The sequence below is a fragment of the Helobdella robusta genome (genome assembly GCF_000326865.2).
Source record: "Helobdella robusta unplaced genomic scaffold HELROscaffold_34, whole genome shotgun sequence".
Classification (NCBI taxonomy): Eukaryota; Metazoa; Annelida; class Clitellata; order Rhynchobdellida; family Glossiphoniidae; genus Helobdella; species Helobdella robusta.
The window spans coordinates 1,480,929-1,501,191 of record NW_008704659.1 but is presented as its reverse complement, the minus strand read 5'-3'; the positions used below and the strand labels follow the sequence as shown (position 1 = coordinate 1,501,191).

Here is a 20,263-nt window from a genome sequence, read left to right as displayed (position 1 = left end):
TGTTTTGTTGATTGTATCACTCAAGTTTGTATGTTTTGCTGATTGTATCACTGTAGATTTTATGTTTTGTTGATTGTATCACATAGATCTGTATGTTTTGATACATAGACTTTACGTTTGCAGAAATATAAAATGTAACTATGTTCACTCATTCAAAAAAAGGCAGACAAAACTCTATCAGACACTAAATTCTTGTGATTGAAAGATATCTACAATGATGGCTGGCACTAACATATAAATGAATAAAGAATGAGATGTGGCAGTGATGGTGGGATGATGGCGTGGTGATGGTTTGGTGAGTGGTGAATTAGGATGCAATGATGATGGGATGATGGGGTGAAGACGTGGTGAATTAGGATGATGACGTGGTGAATTAGGATGATGACGTGGTGAATTAGGATGATGACGTGGTGAATTAGGATGATGACGTGGTGAATTAGGATGATGACGTGGTGAATTAGGATGATGACGTGGTGAATTAGGATGATGACGTGGTGAATTAGGATGATGACGTGGTGAATTAGGATGATGGTGGGATGATGAGGAAGTGATGGTTTGATGAAGTGGCCGGCATTGTACCAACCTTAAGCATGTAGTTGAGTCTGGCCAGTGCCTCAATGAAGACGTCAGCACCCTTGTTCGAAAACTCGTAGCGACCAGCGATGAAGAAGTACAAGGTCTTGTCAAGATCAAAATCGTAATGGCTAGAGGGATTGGGTTGGGTGGGGCACGAATTGGAAAATAATGGATGAGTTGAAGGAAAAAAAACGAACAAATAAAATCAACTTTAAAATGTATAAATAAATAAACAAAGACAATATAATTTTGTGAATAAATAAATAAACAAACAAAAATTTAAAAATAAATTCGGGAGAGTCCAACCCGTAGAAATGTCCTCTGATGAAGTCGTTGATTTTCTCCTTGGCCAGTGCATGCTTGTTCTGAAACTCGTGCAGGGCTGCAAACTTTTGCACGTTCAGCCCATTCGGGAGGATGAGATCTGGAGGAAAAGTGAGAGTTAGATGGATGTTGTGAGATCTGGAGGAAAAGTGAGAGTTAGATGGATGTTGTGAGATCTGGAGGAAAAGTGAGAGTTAGATGGGTGTTGTGAGATTTACAAGAAAAGTGACTGGCCGCCACAAAACCAGAACCAAACAACAACTACAACACCATCTCTACCACAACCATTATAAAGACTATCAACACAACAAAACTATCAACAATGGAAACCATGGCGACCCTGGTGTTAGCGATTTTTTATTTTATATCTTTCCAGTCGAGATACTTGTCCATTCAAACAAGCGGTTAAGAGAAGAAGATAGAACAATAGGATCGATAGATAATACCTAAATCACTGTGCGTTGCCATTATCATCATCATCATTGCCATCATCATCATCACCATCAACAACAACACTATCATCATCATCATCATCATCATCATCATCACCATCAACAACAACACTATCATCATCATCATCCTCATCATCTTCATCATCATCATAACCACCACCACCACCATCATCATCATCATCAACAACAACACTATCATCATGACCTGCTTTCCTCTTAAGAAGATGCTCAGCCTCCAGACCGGTGATCTCAGAAACGGTGGTGAAGACGTCGGCGCAGTGTGCGGCTGCCCTTTCGATGCAGTACCTGTGGTAGATGCCTCGGTTGCCTGCCTCTTTGTCCAAAGAAAACTGTCGATTGGTTGGTTGGTCGAGTGATTGAATGTGTTGATGTGATAAACGAAAGACTGGATAATTGGATTTGCAACTGATTGGATGAATAGATGATTACGATAGATGATCTGCAGTTGACCAACCGACCGAGCGGGCAGTGGCACCAACCAACCACCCACCCACCCACTCGACCGACCGACCAACCAACCGTATGAAGATTGTTGTAGAGATCACACGAGCCAGCACTGAGATAGCGACCGAGCAGTGTGGCGTGGGTGGTGAAGATAGTCGAGATACCCAGACGTCGAGTGTGGCAGGTGAACAGCCCGACACCCGATATCCACTCGTGAAAGTGGGCAACTATGCAGGGCTCTGGCGACATGTTCTCTTTGAACTGCATAAATCATAATAATTATAATTATTATATTATAATTATATTATTATTATTATTATTAATGTAAACATAACAATATTAATTCAGTGGCAAGATGGTTATCATTATCATTAATATTATTTCGTGTATCATGTTCAAGCTGAAACAAACTTGAGAAAAAAAAACCTGTGAAGAATAAAAAAAATTGTAATGTAAAATTTCATAAGAGGGGAACCTTTGAAAGGAACCAAACAGTTAAATATCCGAATACAACGGCGTCGTTTGATTCCTTATCCTCCCATGGGATGCCTTGCGTTGAGGTGATGGGGATGAAGATGAAGAAGATGATGAAAGTGATAGAGATGATGAGGATGAAAATGATGATGAGAATGAAGAAGAAGATGAAGGTGAAGAAGTAAGGAAAAATAATTTGCCAAAACAAACAAATAAAACCAATTAAATCGCATAACATCTTGCTTGAAGCCTGACCCTAACTGACCCAAATGCGAACTTTCCCAGAGTTCATTCTTCCATTCGTTGAGTTTGCAGGCTCCCGACCCAATGTCGAACAGGATAACGTTCGGAGTGCCCTCTATCAACCACCTCCCAAACACCACCTGGAAACGTTCAACTTGAATTATTTCCTCCATAAACATAGTTGGTTTGTTAACATTCGAACAAATTTTTTTTGTTTCTAGAAAAGAAAATGTAAACTTATAATTATAATTTTTAAATGATTGACCTATTTTGGTATGGATTACCAGTGTTTTACGTGCACACACACACACACACACGCACGCACGCACACACGCAAGCACGCACGCACGCACACAAAATATGTTTGCCTGTTATGATAAAAAGTATTTTAATGAGGTGATTTCAATGAGGTGATTTCACCGCAAACTTAAATGAACCTTTGCATTGCATCCTTATCGTTTATGATTTTTAAGATAACTTTTTAAGTGCGTGCGTGCATGTGTTTGTCTGCCTGTGTGTGTGTGTGAGTGTGTGTGTGTCCGTGTGTCTCCATTATTTACAGACTTATGAGACACAACAAAAACACGGAGGCATACATGCCTACATATCTAGACGGAAACACACACAGACATACGCACACATACAAACACACACATAACTAAGCGAACAATGTAACACCACACTAAAAATGAGCCATGTTAACATGAACATCAACCTTGATTCATCCTAACCGAAGTTAAATAAAACAGTGATTACACACGCGCACACATACACTCAAACAAACAAACTCGCACGCACACGCACACACAAATACATATAATTCCAAATTAAGTAGCGTCTATGCAAAACAATCCATTCAATTATTTAAAGTTATTCACTGACAATTATATATCACATTGGCATTTATGATGCCAATGTTGACAATAACTGAATATATAACTGCAGTTTAAATATAATATGGAGAAAAAATTGAAAAAGTATTAATAACAAAGTGAATAAAAATAGAATACAATGCAGTGATAAGACATTCACAAACACACAAACACGCTCATACACAAACATAGAGATATACAAAATTTCATTCCACAATGCCTCATATGATGTAAGGTCTTCATTATTTCATCATTGTATGTACTTTTAAAGAAACATACAAACACAAGGACACATAAACACATCCATACAGAAATAAATACACACCCACAAACAACACAGACACACACGCACACATACAACACAGACACACACGCACACATACAACACAGACACACACGCACACATACAACACAGACACACACGCACACATACAACACAGACACACACGCACACATACAGACTTTCATTCCATGTTGCCTCATATGTTGGAGTGCCTTCATCATTGCATCATTGTGAGTCGGCTCACACACTTCAACTTCCATCCTCACAAACTGCTCTACATATGGTCCTATCATTAGAAATTATTATTGTGAAAATAATAACAACAAAAGTAATAAAAATAAAAAATTATAATAATAGTAATAGCAACAAAGATGATAAAAGAAAGCCTACCAATCATATAATACTGATCTCCCAGTTCGTCAACTGTCACTGCTGCTTTCGTCCTGATCACTGTATGTATTCCTCCAACTTGGAAAAAAAATTATATTTCGGGTATTTATTATTTTATAATAATAATAATTATAATTATTACAATTATATCTATTTACCATCCAATCTAAATTACTTTCCCTTGCAATGTGCGTGAATCACACCCACGCACACATACGCACGCACACACACGCACGCACACACACATTGTATATGATGATAGATCTCTTGAAACTTAAACCAAGTCAAAGCAACAGAAGCAAGGCGGGATAGGATGTCTTTAAAATGCCACTACCATTTTATTACTACTACTACTACTACTGCTACTACTGCTACTACTACTAATATTAATACTATTTGTGTTGCTCTGCTTGTTTCTTCTTGTGCAATGACTATCTACTTACTATCTATTCTGAATTGAAATTCCTTTCCCTTACAAAATAAAATTCAAATTTTTTGGAGCTATCCATTAAAAAAATGACACACCAAATAAAAAAAAGCAACAGAATAATTAATTATTCAAAAATTCAATAAAAATTCAAATTTTTTGGAGCTATCCATTAAAAAAATGACACACCAAATAAAAAAAAGCAACAGAATAATTAATTAAATATTAATTGATTGACAATACAATAAATAGAAAAATTAGTCACACTCCACCTTTGTTGGCAACTTCCCATGCCACCTCAAAGAACCACTGATTACGTTTCGATGCTCGGAGACCACCATCATAGAACAGGTCCTCGAGGTCTGGATCCAGATCTTTCAAGGTTCTAACAAAAGAACCCCTTCTTGATCGAATTAGTGACATTTTAAAATTTAATAGTGGTGATATTTTGTTTTAGTTTAGTTAGTTGAGTGGGGCTTGGTGGAACCGGAAACAGAAATCTGAAATGAAAAACCATCATTGCACAATGCAATTATAATAAAATTTAAAAAGTCTAATGGTTAGACTTTTTAAATTAGACTCTAACCACTTTTAATTCTAAATGTATACAATGCTACAACTACATGAACATGGACATGAATGATGAAATGCATAGTAATGTAACTTGTCTGATGTGTAAATAAATCATCAATAAAAAACATTGCTATCATACTTCAACTAACCTTGTGCTTGCCTTTGTGGATTAATAAATGTAATAATTAAATTAAAAACTTAAAAACTAAAACCAAGCTTTTTTTTAATTCTTTGTTGAAATAACAAATTTTTAAAATATCCAAATGAAATCAATCAAGTCAAAGAAAGATTGAAATAAATAATAAACGTTTGGCAGCAGATTAAATTTTTATTTTAGCAGTTGGATTAGTGGAAAAAACTAATAAAACGAAATTTAATTGATAGCCGATTGCACAGCAATAGAAAAATATTAAAATAAATAAATAAAGTGATAATCAGCAGCGCCAGAATCTACAACACGGTTAGTTTTGCTTGATGGGGTTACCAATGCAAAAGTGCAAACACCAACCAAACCAAGGTTAAGCGAGTTGAGAAGAGGTACATCACACACATACTAAGTAAGTATTATTAATTTTAATATAGATAGAAGATATATCACACTCTACACTTAGTTAGGTAGTTGCTAGGTAGTATAGTATTATATTATAGATAGCATAAAGTATAGTTTATTATACTATAATATGGTATAGTTTTAGCATAGTATAGAAGACACGTTTTAGTATTGGTAGTATCTAGTATAGCATCATATGAAGTATAAAAATGTAAGCGTGCATATATTATGTATGTCATATATATACAAGTTTTATTTTACGTAAAATGTATGTACGTGTGTGTTTGTGTGCATGTTAGTGAATAATTGTATGGAAAATGTAATTAGGCATGTATGTCATATAAATGTGGCAACATTTCATACAGTTTCGTGGTTTGGTCTCGTACGTCCTTCACTTTTAAACATTTAAATCTCTGCTGACCTTTGATGAACTGTTTAAACTTTCAAGTGTTAGAAAAAATTAAAAAATTTTATTCAAAATCATTTAATATTTATTTGAAATTTTTTTTTTTACAGTAAAATTAAATTTGATTTAAAAAAATATTTAATAAAATTTTTTGCAGTTGTTTTGAGCATCATAAATTGTAGAAACCTTTCCCGCGCACTTCGTTTACATTTAATCATTTATTAAATTCTCAGAAAAACCGTTTTAGGTCAAAACATTACTTCGGCTTTTAAAGGGAATTTTAACTGAAAATTAGTTTTAATTAGGTGAGATTGGTTCGTTGTTTTGTGTTGTAAAAACAGTTTATTCAATTTTTGAAAATTATTTTGTTTTTTTTCCTTATCCACATTCGAATGAGCCATTTGCCATCTTATTTTATATTTTTATCAGAATAATTTTTTATTTATTTTATTTTGTTCAATATATTAAAGTGCAGTATAAATTAGACTAGTATAAAAATCCGTGTAAATAGTAGTAATTAATTTACCCAATTCATACCCAGAATTCCACACCTGAGTGAGTGAGGTCAGCGTCTGAGGAATCATGCACTGTTCAAATACGAAGGACACTGCCAGGCAGCTAATTCAGGATACGTGTGTTAACTTTTCCATTGAACACATCAGCGAGTCGGCCAAGCAACTCTATGATGAATTTTTTAACAAAGGACTGTTTGCTGCAACTGTTGGTGGTTCATTCCTTTTTTCTTGATTGATTTAATTAACATTTTGTTGGAGTAATATTTTTTTTAATGATTTTTTTCTTTTAATTTAATTTTATAAATAAATTAAAAAAAATATTGTTTGAATGTCATGTAAATTTATTAATTGTAGTTTTTGGTCTTCATTAATTTTTTAGTTATTTTTTTGTTCATAAATAATTTTATTCAATAATTAAAAAAAAATTTATTGCAATTTTTTGTATTAATATTTTTTCATTCTCGCTATAAACAAGGATGGAAATGTCCATGACTGGATAGTGTGTGCTGTTTACGTATCCATGATCGAAAACAGGTTGATAATTGTCTCAGTCTGTGTTGTATGTGTGTGAACATGTGTGTGTGTGTGTGTGAGAACATATGTGTGTGTGTGAACATGTGTGTGTGTGTGTATGTATGTGTGTGCGTGTGTGTAAACATGTGTGTGTGTGTGTTTGTATGCGCGTGTGTGTGTGTGGGAACATGTGTGTGTGTGTGTGTGTGTGAGTGAGTGTGCAGGTGTTTATGCGTCATTAATTTATCCATTCATTTATTAATTTGCACTCATCTCTAATTCATCATTCATTTCTTTCTACATTCATCACACTTCATTTGTTCTTTCATTCATCCTTCTATTCAGTCGCTCATTTTTTTCATCCATTTACTCGTTTATTCTTTCTTTCTATTCTCAGGTTCTCGTACGGCTGCCTGGACTCACAGCTGATGAGTTTTGATAACATGCCCTGCTCAGTTACCGACCTCCTCCTTTTCAACAACTGCAGGTCTTGATGGTTTTTTTAGTATTTATTTTGAATTATTAGATTTTGAATTATTTTTCAATTTAATCATTTGTTTATTCATTCATTTGTTCATTCATTCGTTCATTCATTCATTCATTCATTTTAAAATTCATTCATTCGTTCATTCATTCATTCATTCATTCAATCAATCATTTAGTATTTGATTAAATTATTCAGTCCACTATTTATTTTAACTCATGTTATTTTGTCCATTCAGTTAATGATAATTCTTTTCTCAATCATTCATTCATTCATCATCATCATCAAAACCATCATCAACGTTAACACCATCATCATCAACACCACAATCAACATCAACATCATCAACACCATCATCAACACCACCACCACCACAGAGCAAAAGATTTCCTGGTGTGTATGGAGTTGATAAAGTCGAACTTGCAGTTCGTGGACGCGGTCACTCAGCATCTTCGAGTCGTCCAGAGGAAGTTTTTAATCTCGTGCAACCTCTACAGGAAGTTATGCCAGTAAGTTTCATCTCTTCCATTTCATGCCCCGGGCTTTCTTCTCCTTTCTTTCTTCTCCGCTCATCTCTTTTATTATGGATGGATGATGGATGAATGGATGGATGGATGGATAGATAGATAGATAAGCAGATGGACGGATAGATAGATAGATGGATGGATGTTTAAATGTTTTAAATGTTCACTTTCTTATTCTTTCTTCAGATTGATAAAAGACGTATTCCTGAAAGACGAGAATGAAATACTGTTAGCAAATGAATGAATGAATGAGTGAATGAATAAATTATTTGAATGAATGAATGAATGAATGAGTGAATGAATTATTCAAATGAATGAATGAGTGAACGAACGAACGAACGAATGAATGAATTCCATGGCCATAATTTAATAATAATTGAACTCGACTTGCAAACAGGTCAGTCCAACATACGCATCGGTCATGCTGGCTCTACTTCATCAACATCAAAGGTTGAATAACAATAATAATAATAATAAATAATAATAAATAATAAATTTTATTTTCTAACTCCAAATACCAAATATCAATAATGAAATAATTATAAAATCCTATTAATCTATATAATAATAATAAATAATTAATAAGAGAATATCCTTTTATATTCTAACTCCAAATACCAAATATCAATAATGAAATAATTATAAAATTCTATTAATCTAAATAATAATAATAATAAACATAATAATAATAATAATAATATTTATTATTATTATGTATGTTATTATCATCAAAAGATAGCGGTCATAATTTAGTGGATGCATACCACTTGCTGCTGTGCTGCCTAGCTTACGCCATTCAGAACTCTGATTTCATTCCAGCTGGTTTTCCATCTGGTCGGTTGGTTGGTTTGTTGGTTGGTTGATTGATTGGTTAGTGCGTTGATTGGTTGGTTTATTGGTTGGTTGATTGATTGGTTGATTGATTGATTGGTTGGTTGGTTGATTGATTGGTTTGTTGGTTGGTTGGTTGATTGATTGGTTGGTTGGATTATTGATTGGTCGGTTTATTGATTGGTTGATTGATTTGTTAGTAGTTTAATTTGTTAATGGTTTATTGAATAATTGATTGAATAATTGATTGATTGATTGAATAATTGATTGAATAATTTATTGATTGATCGATTAATTGATTGATTGATTGGTCGAATGATTGATTGATTGGTCGATTAATTGATTGGTTAATTGATCGACTGATTGAATGATTGAATAATTGGCTGATTGATGCAAACTTATACACCATAAGACCTCTTCAGTGATTTATCAACCGGTATAAACATCTACAAGCACCTATGCACCAAGTGCTGTACTGCTACTTTTGACAACGTAAGCTTCAATGTCATTTCATTTCATGCCATTGTACTATTTCTAATTATTTATTGCAATAGTTAATTTGTTGATTAATTAATTACTCAGTTAATTTGTTAGGTAATTAATTGGTTACTTAATCAATTGGTTACGTAGTTAATTGGTTACTTAATTAATTGGTTACTTAATTAATTGGTTAATCTGTGAATGATGTTAGTCTTATTGAATGAATAGACGGATGGGTGGATGGATAGACAGATAAATAGATACTCAAATGAGATACACATATATAGATACACAGTTAGACAAATAAAGATAGATTGTAAATTATCGTTAAAATAAATGAATGATGATATAAATCAATGATATCTTTAGGACATGCTGGATAGATGGTGTGGATTCGAACAAGAGCTTCTCAATGTTGCCCACCTTAATGTTAGTTTTGTATGTTATTTGTATGTATGTATGTATGTATATATGTATGTATGTATGTATGTATGTATGTATGTATGTATGTATGTATGTATGTATGTATGTATGTGTATGTGTGTACGTGTGTTAGTTTGTTTGTTTGTTTGTGTGTATGTGTGTATGCGTGTAAGCGTGTTTGTATGTATTTATGCTTACTTGTGTACGTGTACGTGTGTGTTTGTATGTGTCTGTGTGTGTTTGTAGGTATGTATCTTTTTTCAGCATTCTACCAAATAGTTTTGCTCTAAAAGGTGAGTGAGCTGATTGAGAAGTATTCAACAGAATACAGGAAGATGGGGGACATAAATGAGGTTGATTATCTGGAGGAAGAATACTACCTGTCTGTTGATAAGTTAGTATGTGTGTGTGCCTGTGTGTGTGTGTTTGTGTGTATGTTTTTGTGCATGCTTGTGTGGGTGTGTATGTTTGTGTGCGTGTTTGTTTGTTTGTGTGTGTGTGCATATATATATATATATATATATATATATATATATATATATATATATATATATACATAGAAGTTGTTTGTTTATATGGATGTGTTTGTGTGTGTGTGCATATATGTGTGTGTGTATGTGATTATTACGCGAAGATATGGTGATTGTTTCATTCTTCCAGTGTCCAACAGTCTCCAGTTGTGCCCTCTTCCAACGACTCAACTCACAGCTCAGCAGTGCGAGCCAGCAAGGTTAAGGTCACACCCATTAGGTACTTTGTGTTGCTTTTTATATAATTCATGTTTACATATTTATAATTATACCTATATATAATTATTGTCATGCATATTATTGTGATATGATTTGTTTATAAGTTGGATAGATTTTGAGCTTAATTTAACAATTTTATTAATTAATTTGTTTATTTGTTTTATTTATTTATAAAATATTTTTTCCCCTTGATGTTTTTAAAGCACAGCCATGCAGAAAATATCCCAGTTTAGTAGGGCGTTCAATGTGAATTGTGACCATCCTACCTCTAATCTCATTAGGCATTTCCTTGTATGTTCTGTTTGTTTCTTTGTGTGATTGTATGTGTGTTTGTATGTTTGTTCGTTCGTTTGTTTGTTTGTTCGTTCGTTTGTTTGTTTGTTCATTCGTATGTGTGTTCGTTCGTTTGTTTTAAGTTCATGAATTGATGCTGTTGTATGATGGTTCAATCAAGTTGTTCTACTTCATTTCACACAGATGAAATAACTGTCAGGAATTAATTTTCTACTGTACGATAAAATAAATTGGAGATTCATCTGGAATAATTATTTTAGATCAATTGTAATTATTATTTATTATTATCGTTATAATTACCAATTAATTAATTAAAATAGGAATAAAGTTTTATAAAAAAATGAACCCTCACCTTCGTGGCAGCAATGCACGGTGAACCCGCAACTTCAGATCGAAGCTCGTCTGGCTCGAATGTCAAGGTCGTTCACGATGAGTTACGTCAGTGACGTCGGTAGGAGGGCAAACGTGGCGAGGTCAAGGTTCGAACTGGCCCAGAATGTTTATTATGACGTCATGGAGGCCTTACTGACTTCCGTTCGTAGTTTTTTTTTAGCTGTGAAACATGTATAAAAACACGAGTTAATTACATTAAGAGTGTAGAATGAATAAATTAAAAAGTATTTCTCAAAAAATTGAAAAAAAAACACAGGAGACGGAGAGATTGTTTCCATTGTGTGATTTCTCGAGTTTACTGAACCAGGAGTCTTTCCACGTCTCCCTGATGGCTTGCTCACTCCAAGTCGTTCTCTTCGTTCATTATGATTTCTCTTCTGCTGGTTAGACGATGTTGATGATGTGATTCTGTGGTGAGCGCGCGCGCAACTTAATGCAACAGACTAACGATACAACGTGCATACAAACCGGACAACAAACAATTCATACAAACATACAAATCATACAACATACAAATCATACAACATACAAAGGATACAAAATACACAGGATACAAAACACATACAATACAACATAAAAATATTACAGCATCAGGCATACAAACCGTACAGCATACAAAAGATACATCACGACCATACAAACAAATGATACAAATGATATTTAAAAAGATACAAGCTTGTATCCGTTGAGTGCTATCAATGGAAACCGAAACACACCCTCTTTTCCATGGATACTGAACGTACTATCATTGAACAGTTTCGATTTTTTCAAGGTCATTGACAACTTTGTCAAGGTCAAACCAAACATGCCAGATGATATTGCTAATGTTAGTTGGTCGGTCGGTTGGTTGGTCGATTGGTTGGTCGATTGGTTGATTGATTGATTGGCTGGTTGGTTGGTTAGTTAGTTAGTTATGTAGCTATTCAATTAGTTGAATTAGTTTGTTAGCTAAGTTAGCTAGTTTGTTTGTTAGTTAATTAGTTAGGTGTGTGTGCTTTGGTATGTTTGTTTGTTTTTATTTTTGATAGAATTGACGTTAATACTCAAATATTGAATAATGTTTAATGGTAATAATCATAACATGACAGCATTTGGTGGACATTGAGAATATGATTCTATCTCATATTGCTTGGAAATCAGTTAGAATTATTTTCTATTCTTGTTTATGAAATAATATTTTCTTTCTATTTATTTGTCTGTCTGATCGTTATTAGGTTCATATCATATGATATCGCACGGTATGGTATGGTATCGTATCGTATCGTATCATACGGTGTCGTATCATACGGTATCGTATCGTATCATACGGTGTCGTATCATACGGTATCGTATCGTATCATACGGTGTCGTATCATACGGTATCGTATCGTACCATACGGTGTCGTATCATATGGTATCGTATCGTATCGTATCATGATATCAAAAACTATCCACGATTTTGCTGGGCGCTTCTGAACAAGCATATGAAATAAAAACAAGAAAAAAATCATAAAAATAATAAATAAATAATAAAAATAATTAGCTTGGAATAATTAGCTTGGAATAATTTATGTCCAGGGCAGCAGTCTGTACGATAGTCTGCCGTCTCTGGAGGCGACCAATTATAGAGGAACCAGATTTAGGATCGTTGGTGGGAATCGAATCACCATTTATCAACCACCTAGGTGGTTTGGATTCTACGATCTTTGTTGTTGTTTCTTGGGTGTGTGATGATGATGATGATGCCAGTTGTGATGACGTTGGTGGTGATGATGATGATAGTGGTCATGATGATGATGATGATGATGATAGCGGTGATGTCGATGATGATGATGACGACGATGAAGTACCAAATACATCTTGCGTTAAATAGATCCATGTTGCATTCTAATTTCCAATCCCGTCTTCCGTTAATTCTTAATTATCAAATTAACTAATTATTAATTAATTAATTAGGCCAATTAATATTTTTTTTAATGAAATGATTTTTCACCGAATTTAATCTTAAGATCTTAATCTCAATTGAAGTTTAATTAAGATTCAACTGAATTAATATCGCAACTTCAGCAGCTTGTCCCCTGGCTCGAATGCCACTAATCTCGACCAGGTAAAAGTTAGCAAGTCTGCCATCACATTCATAAATAAAGGTAGCCAGTTATTATCAATTAAGTAAAGTATTGACCAATTCATTCATTCATTCATTCATTCATGCATTCATTCATTCGTAAACAAAAGTGGCCAGTTATTATCGATAATCATTTAAATAAGAAAGTGTTGACCAATTCATTCATTCATTCATTCATTTATTCATTCGTTCTATCATTCATTTGTTCATTCGTTCATTCATGCATTCGTTCGTTCATTAGTTACTCAGCTTTTGGCTATATTATTTAGCATAATTTATGCAGTTTTCAGCCTAGTTATGTTATTTAACATAATTTACGCAGTTCTTGGCCTAGTTATTATTATTATTATTATTTTATCCTCCCCACGCAGTCGTTAAGTTGTGTTTCTCAAGGGCCAAATGCCTATTCGAATTGCTAAAAATTCCAGACCATTTCGTTAGTTACTTTGATAATAATATAATAATAATAATTATAATAATTATTATTTTTTTTATTATTGTTGTTGTTATTTTTATTATCGTCATAAAGCTTCAGAGAGTCACAGCCTGCTTCGAATATTGCATCAGCGTCAAGTACAGGCTATTCAAGGACCGCCATATTGATCAGGTTGGCTGGAGTGGGTCCATAATAATGATAATAATAATAATAATAATAACAAAAATAACAATGATGATGATGAGGATAATAATAATTAGTAGCAGTGATAGTATGCGTTTTGACTTTTCTTTCGTAAATTTTAATGTTGTGATTGGTTGATCTTGTTGCTATACACAGTCATATAATGTTACCATCATCATCATCACTATTTTCATCATCATTATCATCATCGTCGTCATCAGTATCATCATCATCGTTACTATCTTTATCATCGTCGTCGTCATCATCATCATCACTATCTTCGTCATCATCATTATCATTACTATAATCATCGTCATCGAATTATTATTATTATTTTAATTATCTTTTCGCACGGCAGATTTTAATGTGCATCTTGTTCAGCGTAACAAAGGTCCAAGAGTATGACCTCCTCTTCAAGGACATCATCAGGGCCTATAAAAATATCCTCCCATCTTATTTTCCTAATGTCTGTTTGTTCGTCTCTCTGTCTGTGTGTTTGTTTGTTTGTGTGTTTGTTTGTGTGTTTGTTTGTTTGTTTTCCTACTTGTGTTTGTATTTGCATGTTTTTTTTCTTAGTCATAGTGTTGTGCGACTTTGTTTTTGTTGATTTTATTTTTTATTCAAATTATGATTATGATTTTTTTTCTTCAGATTATTATCATTTAATAATATTAAATTATAATCATAATAATAATTATAATAATTATTATTTAATAATATTAAATTATAAATATTATTATTATTTATAATTATCACCAACAGCTGATAAAGGATGTGCCCATTGTAAACGGCGAGAAGTGCTCCATAATCACCTTCTACAATAAGGTCTTCATTGCAGAGGTCAAAGACTACCTATACGACCAATCAAATTACGAGGTAATAATAATAATGATAATAATAATAATAATAATGGGAACAATCTTTTATTGACCAAAAAGATAAAATCAAAATGAAATCGGTCGAAAATTATTATTAATAATATATAGGAGTTTAAATAAATAAATGTAAATAATTTATAAAAATTTATAAAAAAGAAAAGAAAATCTATCAAAATGAACGATCCTCTTATGTTAATAGTAATAATAATAACAACAACGATAATAATACTGTTATTGTTATTATTGTTGTTAGTTTTTTTCTCATGTTTTTATGCTATTGATATTGAAGCGTGTTTCGTTTCGTTTTGCCTTTGCCCCCGCAGAAATCGTTGCCAACTTCAACTCCCACCATCAACTGTGAAGCTAGCAACAACAATAACAACAAAAACAACTATAATAACAACAACAATAACAATAATAATAACAATAATAATAACAACAACAATAATAATAACAATAACTACACAAGTCCTTTGTCTCCAACTCATGCTGTTACTAGAAGGTTTTTTGACTTAGTAATTCTCGTCACTTTTTATTCATCATCGTCATCATTCTCTCATCATCATCATCGTCATCGTCAATCACAATTTTTAGTATCATCATCGTCATGATGATCATCAACGCTTCATCATCATCATCATTAACCAAACTCATCATCATCTCCATTGTCACCATCATCGTCTTCACTTTTTCGTCGTCCTCATCATCATTAACCAAAGTCATCATCATCATCATTAACCAAATTCATTATCGTCGTCATCATCATCTCAAAGGTTATCAGGGGTCAAGGTCGACTTTTCTCCTTTGAAGTCACCTTTCAAAGTACCATTGACGCCCGTTTCGAAGACTCTATACTGTTTTACTGACAGTCCTATTGTTTGTATTTGTGTGTGTGCGTGAGTGTGTGTGTGTTTTATTGTATTAGTTTGTGGTGTGTGTTGCATTGTACTTTATATTGCATTGTAAGTGTATTTTTTGGCGTTGCATTGTGCTGTGTTGTTTAGTTTTCGGATTGTATTGTATTATTTTGTATCTTGTTGTATTGAAATGTATCTTATTGTATTGATTTGTATCTTGTTGTATTGATTTGTATCTTGTTGTATTAATTTGTATCACTTTGTAATTTATAGTATTATGTTGTATTTCTTTGTATTTCTCCACAGTCACCTTTAAAGATGATTGGAAAAAGGCATGGCATTGCTCCACAGAGTCACGCCTCTAAGCATTTAAAGTTTGACAGTCTTGAACTCTCTGAAAATAAGTTTGTTGTTTCTAATTTTTGTTTTTTTTTATCGTTCTGTATTGTTTTGTATCAGTTTGTATATTGTTTTGTATCGTGTTGTATTGCATTGTTTATGTATGGTTGGCTAGTTTTTCTGGTTGAAACGTTGAAGCCTGTTAATGAGGCTATTGCACATGGACGAATGTTTGAAATAAATTTGGTGGCAGATGTGAAGATTGAAAGAGAAAGGAGAAAGAGGGAGAGGAAGAGAGAGAGAGAGAGAGAGAGAGAGAGAGAGAGAGAGAGAGAGAGAGAGAGAGAGAGAGAGATCGACTAAAACGACTTTAATGATTTGATCAGAGTACGTTTTGTTGCTTGAAAAGCTAAGAAAATCTTCCTTACGTTCATTTAATTTCCTTTTATATAACAATAAACATATGGTTATAGCTCGTGTACGGTTATTTATTTACTTAGCAATAATTAATTCTTAACTCATTCCCATTAACTTAATAATTTATTCGCTAATTGATTTGCATAATTAATTAATTACAACAACACACGTTTAGACGACATTTTCCCCGAGATCGGGGGTTGCCGTTTGGCTACCCATGATGAAACCGAAATACCCCTCGACGCCATCCACATCTGTCACTCGCCTTAGTATCACGCAACCCCGCTTTTACCCTGTCCTTCTCCACCTGCTCTCTCCATCCCAATCGCGGACGACCCCTTCCTACCACTCCTTCAACCTCGAACTCCAACGCTCGCCTAATCCCGACCCTTTCATCCCTTCTCAACACATGTCCATACCACCGCAATCTCGATCTCCTTATCAATGTCACAATGTCCTCATTCAGTCCCATCCTCGACATCAGCTCTGTACTACTCCTCCTATCCTTCACTTTAACCCCACACATCATCCTCATCATAGCTCTTTCAGCCCTCTGCAATACACTTTCCTCCTCTCTCCTCAACACACAAGTTTCACCACCATATACCATCGCTGCTCTCACACATGCTTTATATACCCTCCCTTTCATCTTCACTGACCATTTCTTTCCACACAATACCCCACCCAGTTCCCTAAATTTCATCCATCCCACACGAACTCTAGTCGTAACAGCGTTCAAATATCCTCCATCCGCGTTCAGCTTAACCCCTAAATAAACAAAGCTTTCCACTCTTTCAATACCATCACTCAACCCCGTCCTTGAGTCCGTCCTATTAATCACACCATGAACACATTTCTTACATTTGAACGTGCCTTCCACCTTTTTCAGTGCCCCCCTCACACCACTACATCTCTTATGCACCCATTTCTGACATCCTATACACAATACCGAGTTAGCCTTCACTCTCCTGTCACATACCCCACAGGGGTCTATTTTACTTATCACTCGCTCCCCACCTTCCCCACTTACCATTACCTTCGTCTTACCAATGTTAACTTTTAACCCTTTCTTTTCAATAACACTTTTCCATCTGTCAAATTTTAACTGCAATTCTTCCATGCTATCAGCCATCAAGACTAAATCATCTGCATACAAAATCTCAAATAACAACCCCTCCATTATGTTTCCACACACAACATCCATCACAATTGCAAACAGAAACGGTGATAACACTGATCCTTGATGCACTCCTACCTTAACACTAAAAGCGTCCGACATCCCCCTTCCAACCCTCACTTTTGTCTTTGCCTCTTCATACAGCTGCATCACATCTTTAACAAGTCTCTCATTCACTCCTTTCTTCCTCAACGCCCATTCAATGACCTTCCTCGGTACTCGATCAAAAGCCTTTTCTAGATCCACAAAACACATGTACAATCTTCGTTTCTTCTTTCTATAATTCTCCTGCAACATTCTCACCATGAACAACGCATCCACCGTTCCCCTACCAGGCATAAACCCACACTGCATTTCATTAACTGTCACCATACTTCTCAACCTCCTCTCAAGCACCCTCTCCACTACCTTCATTCTGTGCTCTAGCAATTTCACACCCCTATATGACCCACAATCTCTCACATCTCCTTTGCCCTTATACAACGGCACCAACACACTGTGTCGCCAATCCTCAGGTATACCTTCATCATCAAACATACTGTTAGCAATTCTCATCATAACTTCAATTCCTATCACCCCACTCGCTTTTACATGTTCTGCCGCCACTTCCGAAACCCCTGCCGCCTTACCTATTTTCTTTTCTCTAACTGCTTTCTCTACTTCCTCCAACGTCACCTTCTTTATAGGTCCTTGTGTGACCGCGGATTCCACATCTCCATCCCACTCATTCTCTTCATTCATCAACCTTTCCATATGAGCTTTCCACACCTGAGCTTTTTTTACAATAATTAATTAATTAATTAATTAATTTTTAATTAATTAATTAATTAATTTTTTTAAAATTCAGCAGGCCGGTTGAGAATCAGATGACAAAGGGTCTAGGGAAATAAATGATTGATCTTTTTTTTTATTTATACGTATTTTATTTGTAGTTTAGCTATAAATTCGTGGCGGTTTTTTGGTTTTTTGTGTTAAGTTTGCAATCAACAGTTATCTTCTATTGTAAAATTCAATCAAATTTGTTGACTTTTGTTTTTGCAATATTTTATTTTTTATCTAATTGTTTGTGGTATGCGTGTTTGTGTTTTCTGTGTATGTGTGTGGTGTGTGTTTGCTGATTCAATTTTGCTTTGTTGGGTTCTCAGCAACTACTTTCTACACGACCTGCGGACAGTAATAAAGCTTATGTTATCGTTTATTAATTTTATACTAAGAACAAAAATTCGAAAGAAAAATTTTCAGAAATTTTAACAGCTGGAGCTGAAATGACGTTGGTTTTTTTTTGTTGCCACTTTCTTTTTTTATTTTTAATTTATATTCAGTTACATCGTTCCTAGAAGAATGTGAACATTCAGATTTGCGCCATTGTTATGTTTCTACCAAGATATATAATCGGCAAAGATTAAATGTTTTGGATAGCTTATTTATTTTCAGGAGCATGCTGTGATTATCTTTTACTAAAAATAGTACTGACTTGAGACAAAAATTAGACTTGAGACAAGGGCTTTCTGACTCGGTCGCTTGTTTGGATGAATGAGTGTGCTCGGATGATATAAAATATAGGTAGCGCGGAGATCGCCATTCTTTCGCCTGGTCAGATATTGGGGTATCGCCTTGTTGTTTTCTTACCACATTTGTAGGCTTCACTTGAAAGAGAGTGAGTCATTGACGTCATAAGTTCATGCTGGAAATATTTAATTAATAGAGGGTTACCAGTGTTGTTACAATGAAGCAGATGATCTCTGGTCAAAGTTAGGTTCAACCAAAGTACTATAGTTCAATTCTTGTACGCAAATTCTACGCAGTGATATGATTCCTTCGCAGATTTTAACACATGCGGTTTTTAGTTTGCTGCTGCTTTCAAGGAAACCGTTAGTGTCGCGTAATTTTTTAAAAAAAGAAAAAATTCATCTATTTATCAAAAAATTTTATTTATTTTGTAAAATAACTACGACCATCTAGTTTTAGACACGAAACAAAAATATAAAACAATTATTTCATGAAACTATTCAACAAATTACAACACTAATAAAAGCGCGTACGTCGGCTTTGAATTAGTACCGGACTACAATGTCCCCATTGTGTATATATACACATATATGTATATATATATATATATGTGTGTGTGTGTGCGTATACATATACATATATACTCAACTCAAAAATGCAAGAATATGTATATAATATGTGATATTCAGATGCGAATTATTTAAGTGCTACTTATGCTTCGGACGTTGGATCATAGGTAAGAAGGTGTACGATTTGAAAGGATGAGAAATACATCTTCACTAAATTACCTCTCTCGTAACTCATGAGAAGAGCAAATGATTGGAAATTAAATAGTTGTTTGTAGTTATTTGGTGAAAAAAAAAATGAAAAATGGATACGCTAAAAAAAGTTGCGTCAAAAAATATATGATGGTCTGGTGCATATATCTAGTATGATAATGATGAAGTTGCACATACACGCACACACACATACACGCACACACACATACACGCACACACATTGTATAACCATAAATGTGGTTTTACGAATTGCATATTACATAGCTAAGTTACGATGATAAATTGAACAGATTATTATAAAGATCTAACAAATAATAGTGTAACAAAAGGGAATAAATTTATG

The 20,263-nt window shown here is 34.1% G+C and overlaps 2 protein-coding genes across 2 annotated transcripts in view; one reads left to right on the top strand and one right to left on the bottom strand.

The window, feature by feature from the left end:
• Positions 1-4,929, bottom strand: part of HELRODRAFT_157348 (hypothetical protein) — a gene marked incomplete at both ends in the record, with an annotated part of 9,846 nt that extends 4,917 nt beyond the window's left edge. The window contains 9 exons of the mRNA XM_009023061.1: positions 584-704; positions 883-1,000; positions 1,558-1,702; positions 1,893-2,078; positions 2,293-2,366; positions 2,557-2,674; positions 3,869-3,975; positions 4,080-4,157; positions 4,779-4,929. Coding sequence (XP_009021309.1) covers positions 584-704; positions 883-1,000; positions 1,558-1,702; positions 1,893-2,078; positions 2,293-2,366; positions 2,557-2,674; positions 3,869-3,975; positions 4,080-4,157; positions 4,779-4,929 — 1,098 coding nt within the window. The remainder of the gene's footprint in view (positions 1-583; positions 705-882; positions 1,001-1,557; positions 1,703-1,892; positions 2,079-2,292; positions 2,367-2,556; positions 2,675-3,868; positions 3,976-4,079; positions 4,158-4,778) is intronic.
• A 1,688-nt stretch (positions 4,930-6,617) lies between these two features.
• On the top strand, positions 6,618-8,526 carry HELRODRAFT_175654 (hypothetical protein; the record flags this gene model as incomplete). Its single annotated transcript, XM_009023060.1, has 5 exons — positions 6,618-6,755; positions 7,026-7,084; positions 7,461-7,550; positions 7,925-8,056; positions 8,469-8,526. 5 exons carry the CDS (start codon positions 6,618-6,620, stop codon positions 8,524-8,526), a joined length of 477 nt encoding a protein of 158 aa, XP_009021308.1.
• Between the last annotated feature and the right edge of the window lie 11,737 nt (positions 8,527-20,263).